The 22,124-nt window shown below is 32.4% G+C and overlaps 1 protein-coding gene across 3 annotated transcripts in view; it reads left to right on the forward strand.

Annotated features, from left to right (window-relative positions):
• The window catches only part of LOC143050875 (R-spondin-2-like), a 51,060-nt gene that overhangs the window by 18,073 nt on the left and 10,863 nt on the right, over positions 1–22,124 (forward strand). Inside the window, exons 1-2 of one of the 3 annotated variants that reach the window (XM_076223996.1) lie at positions 15,321–15,399; positions 16,197–16,367. In XM_076223996.1, the coding sequence (XP_076080111.1) occupies positions 16,286–16,367 (82 nt within the window). In that variant the 5' untranslated portion in view covers positions 15,321–15,399; positions 16,197–16,285. Of the gene's footprint in view, positions 1–15,320; positions 15,400–16,196; positions 16,368–22,124 lie in introns of those variants that run through there. The other 2 variants (XM_076223989.1, XM_076223982.1) reach the window with 2 other exon arrangements.

Genomic DNA, 22,124 nt, shown 5'->3' on the forward strand with positions numbered 1-22,124 from the left:
ACATTGATAATTATCACAACTTTCAGCCATATTTTTACTCGTGAGAATAAAGATACCTTCAGTTCATAAAGAGAGAGAAGATACCAAAAGCAGCAATTACAAAAAGACCGACATAAGACAGACAACAATAACGAAACACTACAGGAAGAACAGTAGATTGAAAAATACAAACCACACTAGCAACCAAAGATTGAACTTAGTGATCCTGGAGGGTTAGTTAATCCCCTCTCAACCTGTCATATCGTGGATTACAATTAAAATTGGACTCTCTCAAAAATAGCACACAAGGAAGAAAAAAATTCTTTAAGAATGGCTGTATGGGAAAAGGATTAGAATTGGCAAACGCCACATAGATTAATCGAAAAAGAAGAATATAGAATAGAATAGAATAGAATATTTTGATATTAAAGTGCAATCTGAATTATAACAAAAATTGCATTCATATATACAAGTAATTTTCAGCCAGTCAAATAGGCTTATGCACTGTACATTGTGTATCATTATTGAAAATAAAATAAATAAATAAATATAGTTCAAATGTACATGCAAATTATAGCAAGGCATGTTATCAGTTGATCACAGGCTGTCTGATGGTAAAACAGTTCAAATTAAAGTTAGAAACTAGCTTGCTATATCAAGATATTTGTGTACATTTGTTTTTCAATTGCAACACAAAATTACAGAAGTATTGGTTCATCGATCATAACATATTAATATATTTATAGTATAACAAGTGTGGACACAGATGAGTGTGGATAGTATGTATGGATGTTTGACAGTGTCTTATGACAAAATGAGTTCTATGTTTTTTCTATATGGTGTTATTAACTATGTTGCACGATGACAACCAATCTGAGCATTATGAGTGTTATTTATTAAATTTTTTATGCCCCCACCTACAATAGTAGATAGGCATTATGTTTTCTGGTCTGTGGGTCCGTTCGTTCGTTTGTCCCGCTTTAGGTTAAAGTTTTTGGTCAAGGTAGTTTTTGATGAAGCTGAAGTCCAATCAACTCGAAACTTAGTACACATGTTCATTATGATATGATCTTTCTAATTTTAAAGCCAAATTAGACTTTTGACCCCAATTTCACGGTCCATTGAACATGGAAAATGGAAGTGGGAGTTTCAGGTTAAAGTTTTTGGTCAAAGTAGTTTTTGATGAAGCTGAATTCCAATCAACTTGAAACTTACTACACTTGTTGCATATGATATGATCTTTCTAATTTCAAAACTCATAACTGCTCCAAAAGTAATCTGATAGAATTTCAAGCATTTTAAGCCAATATTATCAACATCTACTAATGAGTCTTAATATGTCTACATATCTAAAAAGTCATAGTATTCAAAAGGTAATGCAAAATTATTCCTTTTCATTTTTTTTGTTATATGGATACACATTTGAGTGATACATGTACCAATACAATATATGTTGTGGTATGAAAGTGCAGTAATTAGCATTTACTGTAACTATGTTAATTCACACAAATTGAAAAATAAACAAATGAATGGACCAGATGCTCCGCAGAGCCCAGCTTTATACGACTGCAGAGGTCGAAGCCTGAACAGTTGGGGCTAGTATTGACACAACATTCAAGCTGGAAACAGCTCTGAGTTTGAATTGTGATTAAATAGATGACACAGCTTAGGTTTCTGACACAGAATGAATGTGGTCTAATGAACTTAAATATTTGTTTTGCTTTTGTGTTAGGAGCAATTCACTATGCTGCTGAATATTAATCCTTTCAAACAAAAATATCTAAAGAAATTTTCTTTTTAATTTCTGAAATGAGAAACATTTAGAGGAGACAAACTTCAGTTAAGAGATCAGAAACTAAAAAAATGTATAATTTTTCCATTTTTAAAAGGGCATACCCTAGAAAGTGCTTGCAATCACTGAATGGTTATTAATGACTGCTTTAATTTATCAGTTGGTAATAAAGTGAATATTGCATTGTATATTGTATAATTGATTTAAGTTGACTGAACAAAGAAAGATAACTCCAATTTTCAAAGAAGATTTCATAAAGCATTGGTATTAGGTAATTCAAGAACCATTCTGGACAAACTCCAATTAAGGGTCTTGAATTTACAAAAATGTTTGTTTTTGGTCCGTAATTATTAGACTGTTTGTCCCATAACCCACACAATATATCCGAACCTTCTACTTATGGTATTAAACATTGTGGTACAATTTCAGAACAATTGAAATACTTATACACAACTTTTTAAACCGACACTAGATTAAAGCTTGTTTTGGGCACCTTTGTACCCCTTATTCCTAAACCTTAGGGACCATAACCCCCAAAATCAATCCCAAGCTTCCTTTTGTGGTTATAAACGTTGTGTTATAATTTTGTTGATTTCTGTTGACTTATAATAAAGTTATTATCCAGAAACCATCTTTCGGACAGGATACCAATTTACGACCCCAAATTTTTTGTGGTTGTATAAAAATGTTGAACATGTGCAATGAAGTATAGTTTTAGAAATCGATTAGGGAGCTACCCTTTGATTTTTATGGGGGGGGGCTAGGATGAAAAATTTTGTCCTGCCTTTTTTTTTAGTTGTAATCTCTGTCCTGCCTTTTTATTTTTCAGTCTATTCGGTCCTGCCTCTTTTTTTCTTAGCTTATCCTGACATTTTTACAACAATTGTCATCCTGCCTTTTTTTTTTTTGCCAAGTTACTCATCCTGCCTTTTTTTTTTACTCAAAATCCTGTCCTGCCTTTTTTTTCAAATTTCATCCTAGCTCCCCCCATAAAAATCAAATGGTAGCTCCCTTAGACTGGATAGGCCTTATAATTTTTTTCCCTCCTAATTGAAGGACCGTTTACACTCAGGGCCGAGTCATCAGCAGGCAATACAGATGTATTAAAACAACCTAGCATCATATTGCTAGTAGTGGGAGTAGCATTGTCCGGTAAATTTGTTCCCACTTTTTTTTATAAAATGTATGGTTCAAATCAAAATAGAATGCTTTTATCTCCTGAATACTTACATAGTACATAGAGATGATACTACTTTGACAAATCCTTGTCCATTAGAGTTGTCTGTCAAATCTTAATTTCACAAAGAATGAATTGCATAACAATGAACTGAGCTCAAAGCAAAGTACTTTAATAATACACTTAGACAAAGAGCTAAATCCAGTGATATACTTTGTACTACAGGTCCTTCATGACAATCCATCCACCCAAACCATATCTCAATAACATTCCATACTACATGATTGGATTCAGAAGTCCTGAAAAAGACATGACTTTTTTTATCTTGTTTTAAGTATATATGCACAGGTTAAACCTTTATTGTGGATATAATCATTCAGTATCTAGCAACTATCAATTTGCTTCATGCACATATTGATATAGGTTGATTGCTCCTCTGTTGGAAATTAGAACACACCTCCATCTAATTTTAGTCAACTGACGAAGAAAAATTCAAAACTATATAAAATGTTATCTAAGACTTGTCAGTGTCTATTTCCTTTGCCACTGAATAAGATTCCATATTTACAACCAATGAAAATCAAATATCCCTCTAATAGACTTAGCATTGAAATCGTTTTCTAAAATGGTAGTTATGTGGAACCTAGAACTAAAATAAACAGCTGCGCCATGAGCGCATGATACGCCCGACGTCTTGTGTGGAAGTTTTATGCAATAACCATTTATTGTTTTTGAGACACGGCGGGACATGTGACACCCCCCCCCCCTGTTATTTTTTTACAAATATCACTAAAATAAAATTTTGAATGAAACCAAAAAGTATACAGATCTTTAAATTAGTATAACAAAGAAGTGTGTACAGTTTCAAGCAATAATCATAAATTGTTTTTGAGATACGGCGCGACATGTAAAAAAAAACCCTCCCCTTATTTACAAAATACTCAATAACTCAAAAATAAAATTTTGAGTCATCACCAAAAAGTATACAGATCTTTAGATTAATATAACAAAGAAGTGTGTAAAGTTTTAAGCAATAATCATAAATCGTTTTTGAGATACAGCACGACATGTAAAAAAACCTCCCCCTTTTTTACAAAATACTCAATAACTCAAAAATGAAATTTTGAATCATCACCAAAAAGTATACAGATCTTTAGATTAATATAACAAAGAAATTGGTAAAGTTTTAAGCAATAATCAAAAATCGTTTTTGAGATACGGCGCGACATGTAAAAAAACCCTCCCCCTTTTTTATAAAATACTCAAAAACTCAAAAATGAAATTTTGAATCATCACCAAAAAGTATACAGATATTAAGATTAATATAACTAAGAAGTGTGTAAAGTTTTAAGCAATAATCAAGAAACGTTTTTGAGATACGGTGCGACATGTGAAAAAAAAACACACCCCTGTTTTAGTTACAAAGTGCCGTAACTCAAAAAGTTTAAATCTTATTTTCACCAAAAAGTATACAGATCATTTGACCATCATAAGAAACAACTTTATTAAGTTTCATGAAATTTAGATAAGTCGTTCTCAAGTTACGGTGCGACATGTTTACGCCGGACAGACGGACAGACGGACAGACGGACGGACGGACGGACAGACGGACGGACGGACACCGGACATTTGTATACCATAATACGTCCCGTCAAAATTTTGACGGGCGTATAAAAATTGAAACAATATATCTTAAATATTTCAAATGCATGTACATTTAATAATTCTCCAAAATTCACTTTATTTTTCCTTTTTTGGTTTTCTGTTGGAGACTGTATATTGACCTCTATGTAGCCTTTTCAACTTATAAAAGGGGGGATACATTTCCATAGAATTAAACTTTTCTGAAAGAATTGATTCCATTTATTTTCAATAAACAATAAATATTGAAGTCTATAACAGGCATCTAGGAACAGGCTCAACATTATTTCTAAACATGTATTAATATATACCAAAATGTGGACAAACCTACATTAAATATTCTACTTCAACGACTTTAATTAGTGGAGTAGATCAAATTAAAAAGTCACAATGGTTAAAAACTCCAATGGCAGTCTTTCCTGCTAAAATCTTGATGTGTAGAATGTGATATACCATTTTTGGGTCTATATACTGTCCTTTAAATTTAGGTCATTTTGACACGGCAAAATATGAAAAAAAATGTAAACTATGGTCTGGAAAGCACACAGTTTGTGATATTTTAAGGTATCTTTACTAAGAAAACCTGCAAATCTCAGTGGCAGATCCAGAACTTTTCAAAAAGGTGTGGGGGCTCTGATGGACCAGAGGGTTGCCCACTCCCATCAAGCTTCAATGATTTCTTACATATATGTCATAAGCTAAATTTCCCCCACCCCCTTGGTCTGTCTATGCATCTGTTTATCGTTCTGCGAAATAGTACTAATACTAATTTTTCCCCTCCCTTACCTGGCCCTAGACAGTTGCTTACCTTTGTAAACATTTTATAATTATAGTCAGGTATATATTGATTGAGAGTAACTTACATAGTAGTTAATGGGACTCTTTTTCACACGGTTCTGTGAAATATAATACGGCAAATATATACCCGTACATACTATCCGCATAACACAGAAATCTGATAGATTTTCACTCCTCTGGGAAAAATCAACCTGTGAAATGAAATACCATGCCTGGAAAAAAATTACCGGGACAAATTATCCTCAGGATAAAATATCACAGAGGACGAAATAAACCGTTACATTACATGAGAAGCCGGTTTGGTTACAAATAATTATGTCACGTGAAGGCGCACTGACGTCACAATTTGCATTAATTTTGCAATACACTACAGTTCACTCATACAGAACCCATTATCATGCAAACATGCAACGTGAATGTGATTGGTTATCAAATAATACAGAATTTATGCACGTACAGTTAATATAGAAGAAATTAGTTCATCAAATGTGAGTTCGTGATCTTGTGGTTAAGACCGATGGCTACAGTGCTGAAAGTCCTGAGTTAGATTCTCACTTGGGGTGCTAAAAATATCAGTACATCAGAAGGGTAATTTTCACCCTTTCACACACATCTTTGTTAATGTTCCGGGATTGTTGAAAACTTGCATATTCATCAATATTTGATTTTGTGGTTTTAACAATCCAGACAGACAAATAGCAATAATGTGTTTAGGAAAACATGACCTAAAACCTCCTTCATATATGACAAAAATACATGGGAACTCATATTGAATGGTCAAATGTGTTCAATATGAAAATTGAAATTAAGATGGTAAAATCAAATATTAGCCGTTACTGTAAATGGACTTAAAGTATGACTTTTCAGCAAATTTAAAGGGAAATGACACGGAAGGGGCCAAATAGTGTTCAAGGGGAGCAAATGCTATTTAAATTAGTATGCAGGTTTTAAATATAAAGGGAAGTTGAGTCATCTTTTAGGGTGAAGTTAAATACTGACTAGTGTGTGGTTCTCATTGGGTCTAAGCGTGACCAATATTGACAATTTTTCGCAAGCGTGAAACGTGAAAGTCAAATTATTGTGTCATGAAAACGGGAAATGAGGTCTGTCGTGAAAACGGGAAATGGGGTTCTGCAGGACCCCGGAAATGACAAAAAAATGAAAATTGCTCATGTACATAGTGTAAGCGGAATATGGGAATCTGACAAAACAGTAAGTGGGATCTGGGATCAGAACACCCCCCCCCCCCCCCCCAATGAGACCCCCTTATGTAGATTTACCTTCTAATTCTATATAAAAAAAAACACAACTAAGAACTACGTTTAATTCACTTTGACTACTGATATGCAAACCTAGAAATATTTCATAAAATAGTGATTGAAAGATTCATAACACTTTGAAAGGATAATTCAGACACGTGTTACGCGGGGAGCATGTTTTAAATTTGTTTTACAAATAATAATGTCACGTGATCGCGCACTGACCTCAAGTTGCATCGCCCTTACAATTCACTAATACATGACCATTTTCATGCAAACATGCAACGTGAATGTGATTGGTTATCATATAATACAGAAATAATGCATGCACAGTTTAAGAAGAAATTAGTTCAATAAATCGATGCGATTTTCACTTTTGACACGAATAGGTCGGGTTGACATTACTGTCATCGGAGATAATATTGAGATAAATGGGATAAAACGGACCGTCAAAAAGGTCTAGAGGAGCACATCAGTAGAACCTTAACATTAATAAGTAATACTTACCAAAATTTCTCTAATTAAAGAACTATATAACTGAAATTTCACAAAGATAACGGTAAACATTTTGTTGATGGTGATGATGCTATTATCGATCCGTTGAATTCAGGGTCAACGGAATTTTTTGCGTTGCGTTTAAATCATTGAGGCCATCTATTTTTATTGCGGGTTCCACATATATAAATCGGAATTAAAGAAAAAATGGAATGTTGTTAGCAGAATCAAAACAGAAATGATGAACATTGCAACATTTTCAGCAAAATATAAATAGGATGGAGGATCTGTGTATTCACATTATTTGTAAAACTCTCCTTATTCATGTGAAGCGTGTGCTTTACATCGAGGCTTGCTATGCCTATCATTGACGCCACAGTACTTCAACCAATCAGACAATGTTTATTTTGGGCATTTGACTTTTTTTAACTCAGATTTTGGAATATTTTAATCGAAATTATAGAAAAATGGAATGTTGTTAGTACATATAAAATAGAAAATGATGAATACTTTTAGCTAAAGATAATTTGGATGGGGGTTCTGTGTATTCACATTATTTGCACAACTCTCCTTACTGATGCCATATTTTGGAATTTCCGTGACCTAAATGGTTCGCGAAAATTAATATTTTTATATATAGTATAGTAACTAATCGCCGTATTTGAATATCAAAAATAAGACAACGCGTGACCGAACGACGCATGGATTAAACGAGTGCGCAGCACGAGTTTAATCCATAGCGGCGTTCGGTCACAAGTTGTCTTATTTTTGATATTCAAATACGGCGATTAGTTATTCTTTTTATTACATTGGCAAATGGCTTTTTCTTTATGAAATTAATGTAGAAAATGTAAGGAACTATATCTTTTTCCTACGCATTAACAATTTGTTTTGATCCGACGTTATCGACGTCTTGACAACGCCTATTGTTGTATGACGTCAGAGAGTGAAATAACCACGTTTATTTCACATGTGAAATTATCGGTTTTTATCTAACTGGGAAATCAATGTAATTCATTGCAACCAATGTAATAAATTAATTTTAGAAACATACATAGCTAAAATCTTGCTTTATTCATCATTTTTGTCTGGAAGAAATCTTATATTATTTTATAATGAAAAGTCGGTGATTAAACACTAGCAATAAAAAGTTGTGATATACAGTAAAGCATTCATTCAACGTTTTGTATATGCAAAATACCGAAGGAAAATGAATTTTAGATTGATTGGTATTAGTCTATGAGACATCAAAGATAAGAATAAGAAAACAAAATGTATCTGACGAGATTAAAGCTGTTAGAAGTATGTTTACCAAATGTATAAAGATGTCGAGTGCTTCATGTCTTTAAGACGTGAAATCTGAAGAATCATATAAAAATAAATGGATGTAACTATCTTTTATGAAACCAATTCATGATTTTTATCTTTTATTAACAAACAAATGTATAAATGTAAATAGACTCCTGGTAATTCTTACAGAGGATAAAAAACAGAACCAAAGGTCATAGTTTTTTTTTCAAGGTAAAAGAGCAAAAAACCGAATACGTGATGAATCTTTGAAGTATGTCTGGCAATATGTTTGGGATTTTGGTTATTTGTTTTCTAACTTGAGCGGTGTAATGAGTGCTTAGATTATCCTTGCTACGATACGTATAATTTAACTTCCGTAAAAATGAAGAAGATATACAAAGAAAGATATCTTAATTGACGAAATAATTTGATCATCTGTCGTTACTTAAGTGAATTGAGTTGATTTTCATGCTATCACCACCGCAAGATACCAATAAATTAATGATTCTAACGATGAATTACTTAAGCGTGTAAAATTAGTATTTTATTGTAACAATCATTATAATTATCTACGATTACTTTTATGAATCACGAATATGATTTGCATTTTAAAGTCTTGATTATCTATTTATACTGCTTGGGATGTTATATTGATCGAATAGAATTTAAGAAACTAATTAAGATTGTAATGAACGATATTTTGTATTTTAAAGATAGTTGTTTAAAAATGATAATGAAGTGAAAACTAAATTAACATATATTTTTAAAAAAAACAGCCTTAGTAGATAGATAGGTGTATGCAAGCAGTGATTATATTCCGTACATAGCTATTGTCCCTTCAATTATAAGGGGGTTATAAGAATATGAATTCAGACAGGAACATTTTATAACTTTTGTGTACAGTCTCTGTTTTATTTTTCCATCATACTTAATGTTACATATAACAAGGGTTGTACGTCTGAATTGAATTATGGAATTAAATCCTTGGTTTTTCGAGGATAAATTTTAATTTGCTAAAGTACACTCTGAAATAAAACAAAATCCGTTCTCTTTTGTCCTGATATATTCGGATATTGAGAATAAAAGACTAGGTTGGGACAATTTCACCTGAATTTCTTTTACACGACTAGTCAAGACTACGGCTTTTTAAAAACTTCATATAGTCCATAATACTTGTATGAAGTATATACCGTTTTGTTGGAGTTCGTGTTGCTCGGTCTTAAGTTCTTTATGTTACGTTTTGTGTACTATTGTATTGTATTTGTCTATTATATTCGGGTGCGTGCGGAGATCGCCAAGCTAGAAAACGGTTGACATTTTCTTCATTATAAACTAGAACTATTTTCGACTTCGGTGCCTTATTTTTTGTTAAAATCTAAACACTGCGACGTGTTTTCAAAATCTTTGTTCTCATAAAACTTCATTTCATCAACGTCTCTTCTCAGAATATCAGCCATCTGTCTGGCACAGGATAACAAATCAATATTTAAGTAAATTTAAGTTGTGTGGTAATTCTTAGTACATTTGGGTAAATTAATCTTATCTTTGTGCCGCATAAGCATCTCTATAATTTAACACATCCCTGAGCCACGACATTACATATTTTATGCATCGCATGCGCTTCTTTTTATCACAATCCAGACCGCTAGTAACCGTTATATAACTTCACACGTCTGAAGACGAATATTTGCGTGAAACATTTTTGTATGATTTTTATTTCTGGAAATCAATCTGAAATCTACAACAGTCCATTTCCGAAAGTCGGGCTGGACCTTTACTTTTATGTGCATTCGGGATTTACACAAATTGTAACCCGAATAATTCAGTCGTATTTTTCAGCTGATGTACGAATGCTACATTTCTCGTGTGGGAGAAAATCGGACATGGAAAGGGCTTCTATTTCTAGCTGTTCGGAATTCGGGGAAACAAATTTTTGGCATTACGGTATTGAATCAATAGAGATACCAATTATTTCTTTTAACAAATTCGAATACCAGTCAGTTTATAGGACTTCAGTTTGAAATAGGGGCGGCAATCCATTCGTTTTATCCAATCAATTGGAAAGGGGGGGGGGGGGTCAACATTGATAGTCAAAAAGCCTTGAAATATTCGATAAAAAATGTTGAATGTTAATTATATGAACTCCAAAATCTCATATTATAAGACTAGTAACCACAGGCTTCTAAATTCTTGTATGATAATGAACTAGGTGAAAACCTAGAGCTGACCGAGTGCGAGATCCTCATGGATAATCATCGAGGTCGTTAAACACCCCTTGCAGTAAACTTTGGTTAAATTTAAAAAACATCGAAATGTAATAGTCTGAACACATTTCACCGCTCATTCCACTGAATATTAAATTGCAGTTACAAGTATCACAAAACTTCCCTGACCTATTTTCTTTAACCATAATAGAGGGAGGAGGGGAGGAGGGATCCAGATCCTGAAATCCCGGGCTTAAAAACACGAAATCCGGCGAGGTCCCAAATTAAAAAAAAGTCAAATCCCGACTACCCGAAATTCGGAAAAAGAATTCCCGGATCCCGGAGTTCCGATAAGGGTCCTACCGCCCCCCCCCCCCCCCTCGTAATTCTATATTGTATTCATTCTTAATCTTGAATTGAGACTTGATACTTCAAAATTACATTCTCTAATTTTGAATGATGCACACAGGCACAATAAAAGAAAACAGATTTCGCTATATATCTCTTCGAAATTGGAATTTGTGAAAGAAGAAATGACATGTTATATTTTATCTTACATGTGTACTTTCAATTTCAATATGGTTCTAAATTTAGATTTAGTTTTCCCATACATTGCGGACGGAATAGAAGACACCTGTTTATTTTCTGCACATGTAGAAAAAGTTGAAAACTGGGAGTTGAATGACATAATTTTTACTTATTTTAAGATAAATGTTAGAATTTTTAAGTTACTGAGTAATTTTTGGGGCATAATTTTTTAAATTTTTTGTTTGTTTTCCGTCTTTGTTCTTCCGACTTGTAAGTGTTGCACTAGAGATTAAATTATTCTCTTGGTATCGTCTGATTTCTTATATGAATATAAGTTATGTCCTTAAATTTTCAATTGCACAAAATACGAACATTTCAACGTCTTTTTGATTAAACAATTAAATTCACACGTCTTTCATTAATTATTTGTAACCTATTATAAAACTTTACGTTGAGTACTGTGTTTTTCGTTCAAGACTACGGCTTTTTAAAACGATATTGTTGGGTCAATTCAGGTTTCATTTTAATTAATTTGATATCAATAGAAGAAAATTTGTTACATGTTTATTTGTTTATTTGTTTATAATTTTGTTGTGAGGCGTTTTTTTTTCTTTCTGTTGATATCATAAACACGAAATGCCTTCTCCTACGCGTCTAAAACAAAAAAACAAAACAGTGTTTTTAAGTCAGGCTGCACACAGAACAACGTACAGAATGCTGTGATTTCTAATTGGAGTTATTTAGATAATTTCTATGAGGTTTAAGACAGCACAGGCGTGCTTGTTGGATTCATTATAGACCGCAGAAAGTAGTTTCTCTTTCGTGTGTCCTTTCTTGGAGTAAGGGAGATAACTTGCGTAACTAACGACGAACGTTTTTAATCCCGTATTCCGCTAGAGGCGTGCAATTACGTACACTTCGCCTTAACCTGTAATTTTTACAGATTTTGTCAAATTTTTAGTATTTATCTCAAAAATATATTAAAAAGAAATCGTTAACCGAAATTAATTTCAAAATTCAAATATTGGCTTTCGGATACAAATAAATTAATTTTGATTAGTAATTGAACTTTGATAAAAATATGTATAATTTGAAATTTTGTATCAAAACGTCTCCACCAGAAACATAACGCTAAATAGCATGTTTATTTTATGGAATATTTTGTTGAAAATATGAATAATAGTATATGATAGACTCTTCACCAGTTAAATTTAAATACCTTTGATCCTGTGCATGAAACACATTGGGGGAATTTGTTCTACCTCCTTACAATGACCATTGTCCACTTGAATTGATATACGCAGTTTGTTCTCGTATTTCAGTTCTTCCCTGTTGGCGAGGAACAACCATGACATACAGAGGAGTCATTTAACATTATTTGTAGTTTCGTTGTCTTGCAATATATAAGGTTCAATTGATGTTCTACGAGGTACAATGTTAGTAAGAATAAAATAATCCAATCTTTTTATAATTACATGTAGTACCTAAACTTTAAAAAGGGAAAAATCATCCATAACGTCACATTTTCTAGTTATGTATATAACACTAGATGGTGCAATACCGGCGGTAAATAACTACAGGTTTTAGCTAGCTTTGAAAGCAGGTTTGTCCTACCATTTGCTTCAGAAAATTCTTGCACTAAGCCAGGAACATGACAATTGTTTTCCATTCGACCGTTCCGTTTTTTGAAATGTTGGAAAGTTTTATTTTGTCTGGCTTGTAGAAGAGGAGCGAAAGATAAACGAGGGACAGTCAAACTCCCAGATAGAAAATAAACTGACAACACTAGGGCTAAAAATGAAAAAGACAAACAGAAAAAAATTGGTAAACAAGACACAACACAGAAAACTAATGACTAAGCAACATCCCCTAAAACTGAACTTCCCTCTTTTTATTAATTTACATTGTGTTCGGTATTTTTGTTTATACTTTAGTTTACTTTTGGTTAACAATAAGTGGCTAAGCAATAATTATCTACCTGATAAAACTAACATAATATCCACAGAGTTATAGTTGATTTTTATGTATACAAAGTGTTAGAAAGTAGATAAAAAAGGTATAAATGATCTAACTACCTCACACAGCTCGTTATTAAAACCATGTGTCACCATTCAATAAAAGATGTAAATATCTGTTTTAAACACGATAAACATCATTGCATAAGACTTTGCATCTCAAATGTAACAAGGCAATCATGTATTGAATTCTTTGCTCATTTAAACCTCGTTTCTTTAATCAATGGTATTTCAATTAAATTAAATTGAACTAGGAAAAGCAATATCGTGTTGGGAGATTTATTTCAAAATAAGACAGAATAATTAGAACTGTATGGTTTCTGATTCCTTGATATTAGAGAACAAATTGAAATATGCTTTCTTTACAAATTTAAATATTGAAAATTGACTTTTTTTTTATCAACTTAGACTTTAAAAAAATTCAAAACATTTTTTCCTTCATATATCGAAATTCTGAACAAATCTACTCTAAATATATCATTTATATTAAGCATTAAGCTTGCTTTTGCTAACCTCGAATTTGATTTTTTATGTGGAATTATGAAGTATTGTTTTACGTTTACCTACACGTCTTTCATATCGCCTGTAATATCGCAGAGTTTTTATTCTATTGTCATGGTGTAAATGTCTGTGATTTTATTTCATATTTTTTTAATACTGTTTTATGTTGTTACAAACTTTCACAAATCCATATGTCGTAATCTGCTTAAAGTACAATTAGTAAAATAGAACTTAATGTCATTGTGAGATAACGGATTATCCAAATTTGTAGAATTTGTATTAATTAGTGTCATTTTATATTAGAGTAACTCAACATTTATGAACATTTACGAAATTCCAATCGTTTACGACAGAAACCAAAGACAAGAAAACAGTGTGAATCGACAAAAGGAATTTATAGGAGTCGCTTATCACGAAAGCAACTTTCAGTTGTCAGTTTGTTTTAGATTTATGAGTTTGACTGTTCCTTTGGTATCTTTCGTCCCTCTTTCAAAGGCCTCAAACAAATTCAACTTTTGATCGCCATGTGAACTTCAAGTGCTTTAGGTGTGGACAATTTGGACATTTTAAAGTAAACTGTACATCACCCAACAAGGTACTAAAGTCAAAGAAGAGGAAATAAAGAGACTCAATCAGACTTCGTTTGTTTCTCGCAAAGAAAGTGAACAATGATTTTCCATTCTCATATTTAGACGATGAAGATTTCCAAATTACTGTGACTAAAACTAATCATCCGGTTAAAATGGAAATGAACAGTTTAAAGATTAATATCCAAAAACTCACGAAGGAAATAGTCGAGCAGGAAAAAGAGATTGTCAACAAAAATACAAGAATTAGCGATTTGGCTTTATCCTTAGAAGTCAAAGAAGAAATGCACGACGAAGAATGTGAACAGCTGGATAATTTTATCAAAGCTCAAGGAGAACAATAGGAGGAATTAGAAAAACAAAGACGTTTTGCCGAATCAACTTTTTTTTCCGTTCAAACATCAGTGGAAAGTCCCAACCACGGACTTTTTTAAGAACTTCAACAGGAAAAGCAAACTGTACAGGAATGGATAAAGATCTTTGAAAAGCAAAGTGAAGACATAACGCACTTTCGCTCGTTGTGGGAAAACGTGAAATTGAAATTAGAAGACACACAAATTGAAATCTCTATGTTGAAACAATCTTCAAGTAATGGCAACAACAATACTGCGCAAAACAATATGAGGTACTCAAGAGGTCAAAACCATCGATCGAGAGGAAACCGTCTTACAAGAAGAGGCTTTGGAAATTACAAAATAGTGTCAGCTCTATATCCTTGAGACTTTGGATCAGAGTCTAGTTGGAGCGGAGGAGAGTTGTCATGGTGTAAATTTCTCTGATTTTATTTCATAATTTTTAATACTGTTTTATGTTGTTACAAACTTTCACAAATCCATATGTCGTAATCTGCTTAAAGTTCAATTAGTAAAATAGAACTTAATGTCATTTTGAGATAACGCATTATGCTTAACAAGTTCTTGTGAATAGACCAAATTTGTCAAATTTGTATTAATTAGTGTCATTTTATATTAGAGTAACTCAACATTTGTTATAAAAAGAGACATTCAGAAATTATAGTTAGTGAGGATTACCGAACGTTAGAATACGGAGCTCGTATTGCTACTTTAAGGACTTTCCAACGGACTGTGCCGTTGTTATTGTTTTATGTACTTCCATATGTAACTTTTATTTATGTAATTATATTGAGATAGTTTGTTTATATTTTTACGTTGTGTTTCCGTTGTGTCGTTTGTTTTCTCCTATATTTGAGTGTGAATTTTAAATTACTATAAGACGTGTCACGGTACTTTTCTATCCCAAATTCATGTATTTGGTTTTGATGTTATATTTGTTATTCTCATCGGATTTTGTCTCATGCTAAGTCCGTTTCAGTGTGTGTTAGATTTTAATGTTGTGTCGTTGTTCTCCTCTTATATTTAATGCGTTTCCCTCGGTTTTAGTTTGTTGCCCCGATTTTGTTTTTTGTCCATAGATTTACGAGTTTTGAATAGCGGTATACTACTGTTGCCTTTATTTGATTCAACAATAGAACATTGAAGGTACAACCTGTGTATTTCTTATTTATTCAAATCTACCGCTAGTTCCCCCGTGTTGTAAAACTACAATACGTCACTCTGTTGATGCTTACTACATACGTTTTACTATATACCCTTTGTTATTCACATGTGCATGTATGAATTAAAGGATATACGGGCTTAATGTTGTTTAAAAAAATATTAAGAGATATCCAACAGTGTAAATAGATAGACAGATAACATTAAAAGATATCCAACTATAGACATATAAATAGTACAATTGACCGCTTCTGTGTTCGGAAGGTGAATCTAGTAAAACAGGTGGAGTATTTGCAAAAATATTTGTAATGCGCATTACCCTGGTCAACAGAAAGTACACATGTAGGAAATCATCGATTATCCCAGCCAACAGACAGTACACATGTAAGAACTCACCTATTCTCTATTTATTTCAGGTTGTAATAGTGGATGTATACGGTGTTCCGAAGTGAATGGATGTTATAAATGTAGACCACGGTTGTTTTTGTACCTGGCCCGTACAGGAATGAGGCAGACTGGACATTGCATACATAGTTGTCCTAAGGGGTATTTTGGGGTTCGACATGAAGACTACAGTATTTGTAATAGTAAGTTACTAAGTTATTTGTAGAAAAATATGCTCACATGCTCATAGCTCACATGTAATAACTTGGTTTTTATCGTCCTTGGTCTGTTAAACAATTTACAATGAACAATCTACGGGAATCAAAGAATGGTCACAAGTTTATCTGCAAAACCAACATACTCAAGAGGGAGAAGAAAAAACATAACCCACTCCATGACTGAAAAAAAAGTGTCATATCTAAAAATATAAAACGATCTATTTTAAAAGTGATATCATACACGTGCTGCAATAAACATATTTGATCCAAAAATAAGTATCTATACATATATTGGGGAGGCCCCTCATGGGGGGGGGGGGGTCCTAGTAATCACATAATCACCATTTTTTTGCCAATATAATCACATAATCATTAAATATTTGCTTATCTTTAGTAATCAAATTATCATAAACTAAAAATACAGTCCTAGGTAATCAAATAATCATGAAATATTTGGCTTAATAATCAAATAATCATTAAAAAAACGGCCAAGTAATCACATAATCAAAAACCCCATGAGGGCCCTCATTGGGACAAAAAAGAAAAGAGCAACAGCCTTACCCGAAAAGATTATTTACGCATAATAACATCTGTATAAAATATCTATTGGTTCTTTTTGTCTAGTGTTTTTGATAATTAGTAGTTGTCTGTTTTACTTTGTATCGATCAGCCCTTTCACTGATTTACAATTTTTTTTCTAATATTGTGCTGTTACATCAATCCCCCATATTTGGAGAATGGTCGAGCGATCCTAACATGTTTTAACCAGCCACAAGCTTAATATACCTGACCTAAGCCAGGAGCCTGTTATTCAGTGGTTATTGTATGTTACTGTACATTTATTTGTTTTTACCTAGTTGTTATGTTCACCAATCAGGCCGTTGGTTTTCTCATTTGAAGAGTTTGACATTTAGTGTTATCGCGGCCTTTTATTGCTTGTTATGCTGTATGGATAATCACAGTAGAAGGTCTATAGGGACCTTTAGCTGCTAACATCTTCGTCAGTTGGTATCTGATGGGCACCATTGTCAATCATACATCATCTCATAATTATACTCGTTGCAATATATCTTTCTGGGTAAAGATGTTGTCCATATTTAAATATTTTGATGACAATTTCTCAAAATAAGAATCTGAATGATGTTATATAGATTGATCATTATACTCTTTATTTGAAAAGTGGCCTTTACGACAGAACAGACGATTGTCCTTTCCCTTCTTTGAACGGTGGTGTTCTTTTGGTTTCTTCTTATTCTGTGAATATTTACCTGGGACAAGGGTTCAACAGCACAACAGAAAATAAAAAAACTTTGTATAGTGACTCATCATATTTGCATATCAGATTGTGTTGAACCATTTTACTGTTTCCAGGTTTCTCTCATTTGGTCTGTTGTTTCTCTTTCTCTTTATAGTTTTTACGATAGATGTTTTGTTTTGATGATATTTATTGAACCGAAACAAATAACACTTATTAACAGTCTATTTTCTCCAAAAAGCGAAAAAATGATAATTCTATAAAAAAAAACAACCTAGTTCCCCTTTTAGTCCTGCATGCTGGTTCATGAAATATTATACATGAGTATACCACTGAATTTTAAAATACCTTAAAAGCCTCAACCCTTAGTCATTCTACATTTCATGAATATTATACATTGTTTGTATAAAAGTCAACAATAGTATACATGTTGATGAAATCTCAGATGTTGTTCAAAGCTTCATAACCAATTTATTATTTTCTTAAAATATCTGATATTTCTTGATATCACACAGGCTGCTAACAAATTATTTGTTTAAAATTAAACTTTGAGGATATAAAAATGTTTACATTCAGACTAATCGAAAATATTGACAAATAAATGATATTTTATTACTATGAATACATTGAGACGTGGGTTATACACCAATGAGACAGCAACCTAACGACACAACTATCCAAAAACATCGTGACGGCAATATTCAGTCTCTAACAATAGCTAGAACAGGTGTCTATACCACATGTTGAAATCTATTTAAAACTGCTATTTATATAGTTTTTTTTCTCGAAATAACGTTTTACAAATATGTTAAACATTTTACATAAACAACACTTAAAAAGCAATTTATGATTATTTCATCACATAACTTTCAAATTTTTGGTGATTATACAATCTGTATTATATTATACTTATTCATCGTTTGCTTGTTGCACGAATTGCTTTTAACACGATTTCAGTATAAAAAACAAATGGTTTCTAAGATTAGTTTGAAAAAAATGAAATCCTTTAAAGAGACTGCTCAATGTTTACTTGTTTGGGGTTACCATTATCCCCAACTGTCCAAGGATTTATCAGGTTTTGAAGCAACTATTATGACAACTGTCATAGTGTTTTGGGATACAATTTCACAACTGTCATAATATTTATCGTCTTTGGGAGCAAGTTTTATCGTCAACTGTCATAGTGTTAACTGTGTTTGGGAGTTACCATTATCAACAACTGTCATAATATTAATCTGGTTTTGAAACAACTATTATGACAACTGTCATAGTGTTTTGGGATACAATTATTTCACAACTGTCATAGTATTTATCGTCTTTGGGAGCAAGTTTTATTAACAAATGTCATAGTGTTTACCGTGTTTGGGAGTTACCATTATAAACAACTGTCATAGTATTTATCGGATGTTTAAACAACTATCAAAACAACTGTCATAGTGTTTGGGAGTTATCATTTTCAACAACTGTCATAGTATTTATCAGGTTTTGAAACAACTATTATGACAACTGTCATAGTGTTTTGGGGATACCATTATCAAGAACTGTCATAGGACTATTAGGTTTTGGAGCAACTATTATGACAACTGTCATAGTGTTTTGGTATGCAATTTCACAACTGTCATAGTATTTATCGTCTTTGGGAGCAAATTATATGGACAAATATCATAGTGTTTACCGAGTTTGTGGATACCATTATCAACAACTGTCATAGTATTTATCGGGTTTTGAAACAACTATTATAACAAATGTCATAGTGTTTTGGGATACCATCATCAACAACTATCCTAGGATTTATCGGGTTTGAAACAACTATTATAATAACTGTCATAGTGTTTTGGGATACCATAATCAATAACTGTCCTAGGACTATCAGGTTTTGAAGCAACTATTATGACAACTGTCATAGTGTTTTGGGATACAATTTCACAAGTGTCATAGTATTGTTCGTCTTTGGGAGCAAGTTTTATGGATAAATGTCGTAGTGTTTACAGTGTTTCGGGGTTACCATTATCAACAACTGTCATAGAATTTATCGGGTTTTGGGATACAATTATTTACAATTTAATACGGGGCTTATATTTTTGACAACTTTCATAATGTTTAACGGGTTCGGGGCCACCATTAATGACAACTGTCATAGTGTTTATCGGAATTGAAGTGAGTATTATTGTCAACTATAATAAAGTTTATCGTGTTCGGGGCTACCAATTTTGACAACTGTCATATTGTATATCGGGTTTGGAGCGAGCATTATTGTCAACTACCATTTGATTACGGACTTTCCTTCTAAATTTTCCCATCAAGTTTTCAAAGAGTATCATTGTATTGCTATTGTTTTAACATTAAACCAATTTGATAGTTAACCTCTGTTTACATTTTCCATGAAATTTTACAAGAAGGGGAGAATGCTAATTTAAAACGTATTCATGTTTTTTTATGATAATAGAACACTGAGTTCAGGTTATTCGGAAATGCCCAAGGACGATCGTGTTGTCGAATTTCCCATATAGTGATTGCATAACTACGTGACAATGTGACACTGCACTTCAGTGAACCTATTATAATTTCAGTTTATTGAATACAATTTTGAGGTTTTGTAATTAAAAGTATCAATGTAAAAGTCCTAGATAAATGTATTTGGAATTTACTCAAAAACCCTCGTCCTAGGATTGGATTTAATGACTCATTAATGATTAATAACTTAAAATCAAACCAAGTGTTCGAAAATAATCCTCACGATAGAAATAACGTTTACATTTGTTTTAAAAAAATATGATTTTATTTTACTTTTAAATATGTCCAATTAGTAAAAGTAGTCACATGACCATGTAGGCAGAAGTCATATTTTGGTTTGTTCGTCCGGATTTACAATTCTTACAAGCAGAAAAAACACACCAATGCATAGACAAACAAGGCAGAACATACACGTACTTGTACCCAGATGTCGTTTAATAAAATTGATAATTTTCGATAATATATTATCAAATTACTGAAATACCCCCTCCTTGATAATTACTACCATTCTACATTGACAATAATATCTTGGTATAAATTAGATACACTCATCTTTAATAACTCCAACGGATGTATCTAATCAAAAATGCCAAAAAAAAAAAAAAAAAAAATCCTTAACATACGAATATATGAATACCGGTTTACTACTGTCTTTATGTATCAAGTTCTACGAAAATGTGTGCTTGCTAAACCTGTCAGATGATGATGAATCAATTTTTGTAAGGATAAGTTATTGAAATAATTTGCGTTTTTACCATGTTCAATCCACCATTTTCTACATTTGAAAATGCCTGTACCAAGTCAGGAATATGACAGTTGTTGTCCATTCGTTTGATGTGTTTTGTCATTTGATTTTGCCATGTGATTAGGGACTTTCCGATTGAGTTTTCCTCGGAGTTCAGTACTTTTGTGATTTTACTTTTTGAGCGCCCTTGGTAAAGGTACATCAGATAAATTTTGACACATTCACCTGATATCGACACCTATCTAATCAACATTGACCGATTTGTAATAATGACTTTAAACATTTTCAGAGATACAAGGTAGTATTAGTTTTTTGTTTCACTATTGTCCTAGGTAAGAGTTTGAATTGAGCCAACAGAAACATGTTTATCCCGGTCACAATCTTTATGGGTCTTTAAATGCCTTCTGTGGTATCTAATTCTGTTTTCGTTTATTGTTCCATGCATCAGTTCGTTGTTATTTTTATGTTTGAATTTTCCTCATTTTGTCAAGTCGGGGCTTTTATAGCTGAATATATAATATGTATTTTGCTCATTTCTGAAAACCAAAAGCAGACCTATAATTACTTAAATCCAAGATATTTAAACTATGTTGGATACTTGTCTCATTTGTAATCGTATCGCATGTCCTTATTTCATAATGGAGTATATATAATGCTTTCTCTAATTCTATGGAAATGTATCCCTTTCCGAACCCATTGTATAGAAAAAAAATTAATGAACGTGGGGCTGCCTGTGATCTCAAAAAATCATTGGGTGATTTTAAGGGTCATAACCTTTTTAGCTAACTGGATGAATCAAAATATGCTAATAGATGTTAATGAAATTGACAAATTCGTGTAATGTGAAAGGCACTCGAAGGGGACTTTTGTTTAACAAAAAAAGAAAATTTATTTTTTAATCATTTATTTTAGAGAAACAGATTCTTACAAAGTTACTCGTGAATTATCTGATTTATCCAATCTCGATAGTAAAATTATCTCGATTGGATAAATCCGATAATCCACTGGTATCAATGTAAGAATCTATATTAAAAGGGAACAATTTTAGTTTCAATTGAATATAAATCTTTACCTGGAACATTATAAGTTCAGAGTAAATTAACCCGTTTACTGCGAACAGCGCCAGTATTTAGTAAATAACGCTGTCTAGGAACAGTTATTTACTGAGTATCAGTTTGAAATTTTACATTGGATAGAAAATGAAGATACAAGATTTTAATGTTTTCTA

Source organism: Mytilus galloprovincialis, chromosome 1 (assembly GCF_965363235.1).
Source record: "Mytilus galloprovincialis chromosome 1, xbMytGall1.hap1.1, whole genome shotgun sequence".
NCBI lineage: Eukaryota > Metazoa > Mollusca > Bivalvia > Mytilida > Mytilidae > Mytilus > Mytilus galloprovincialis.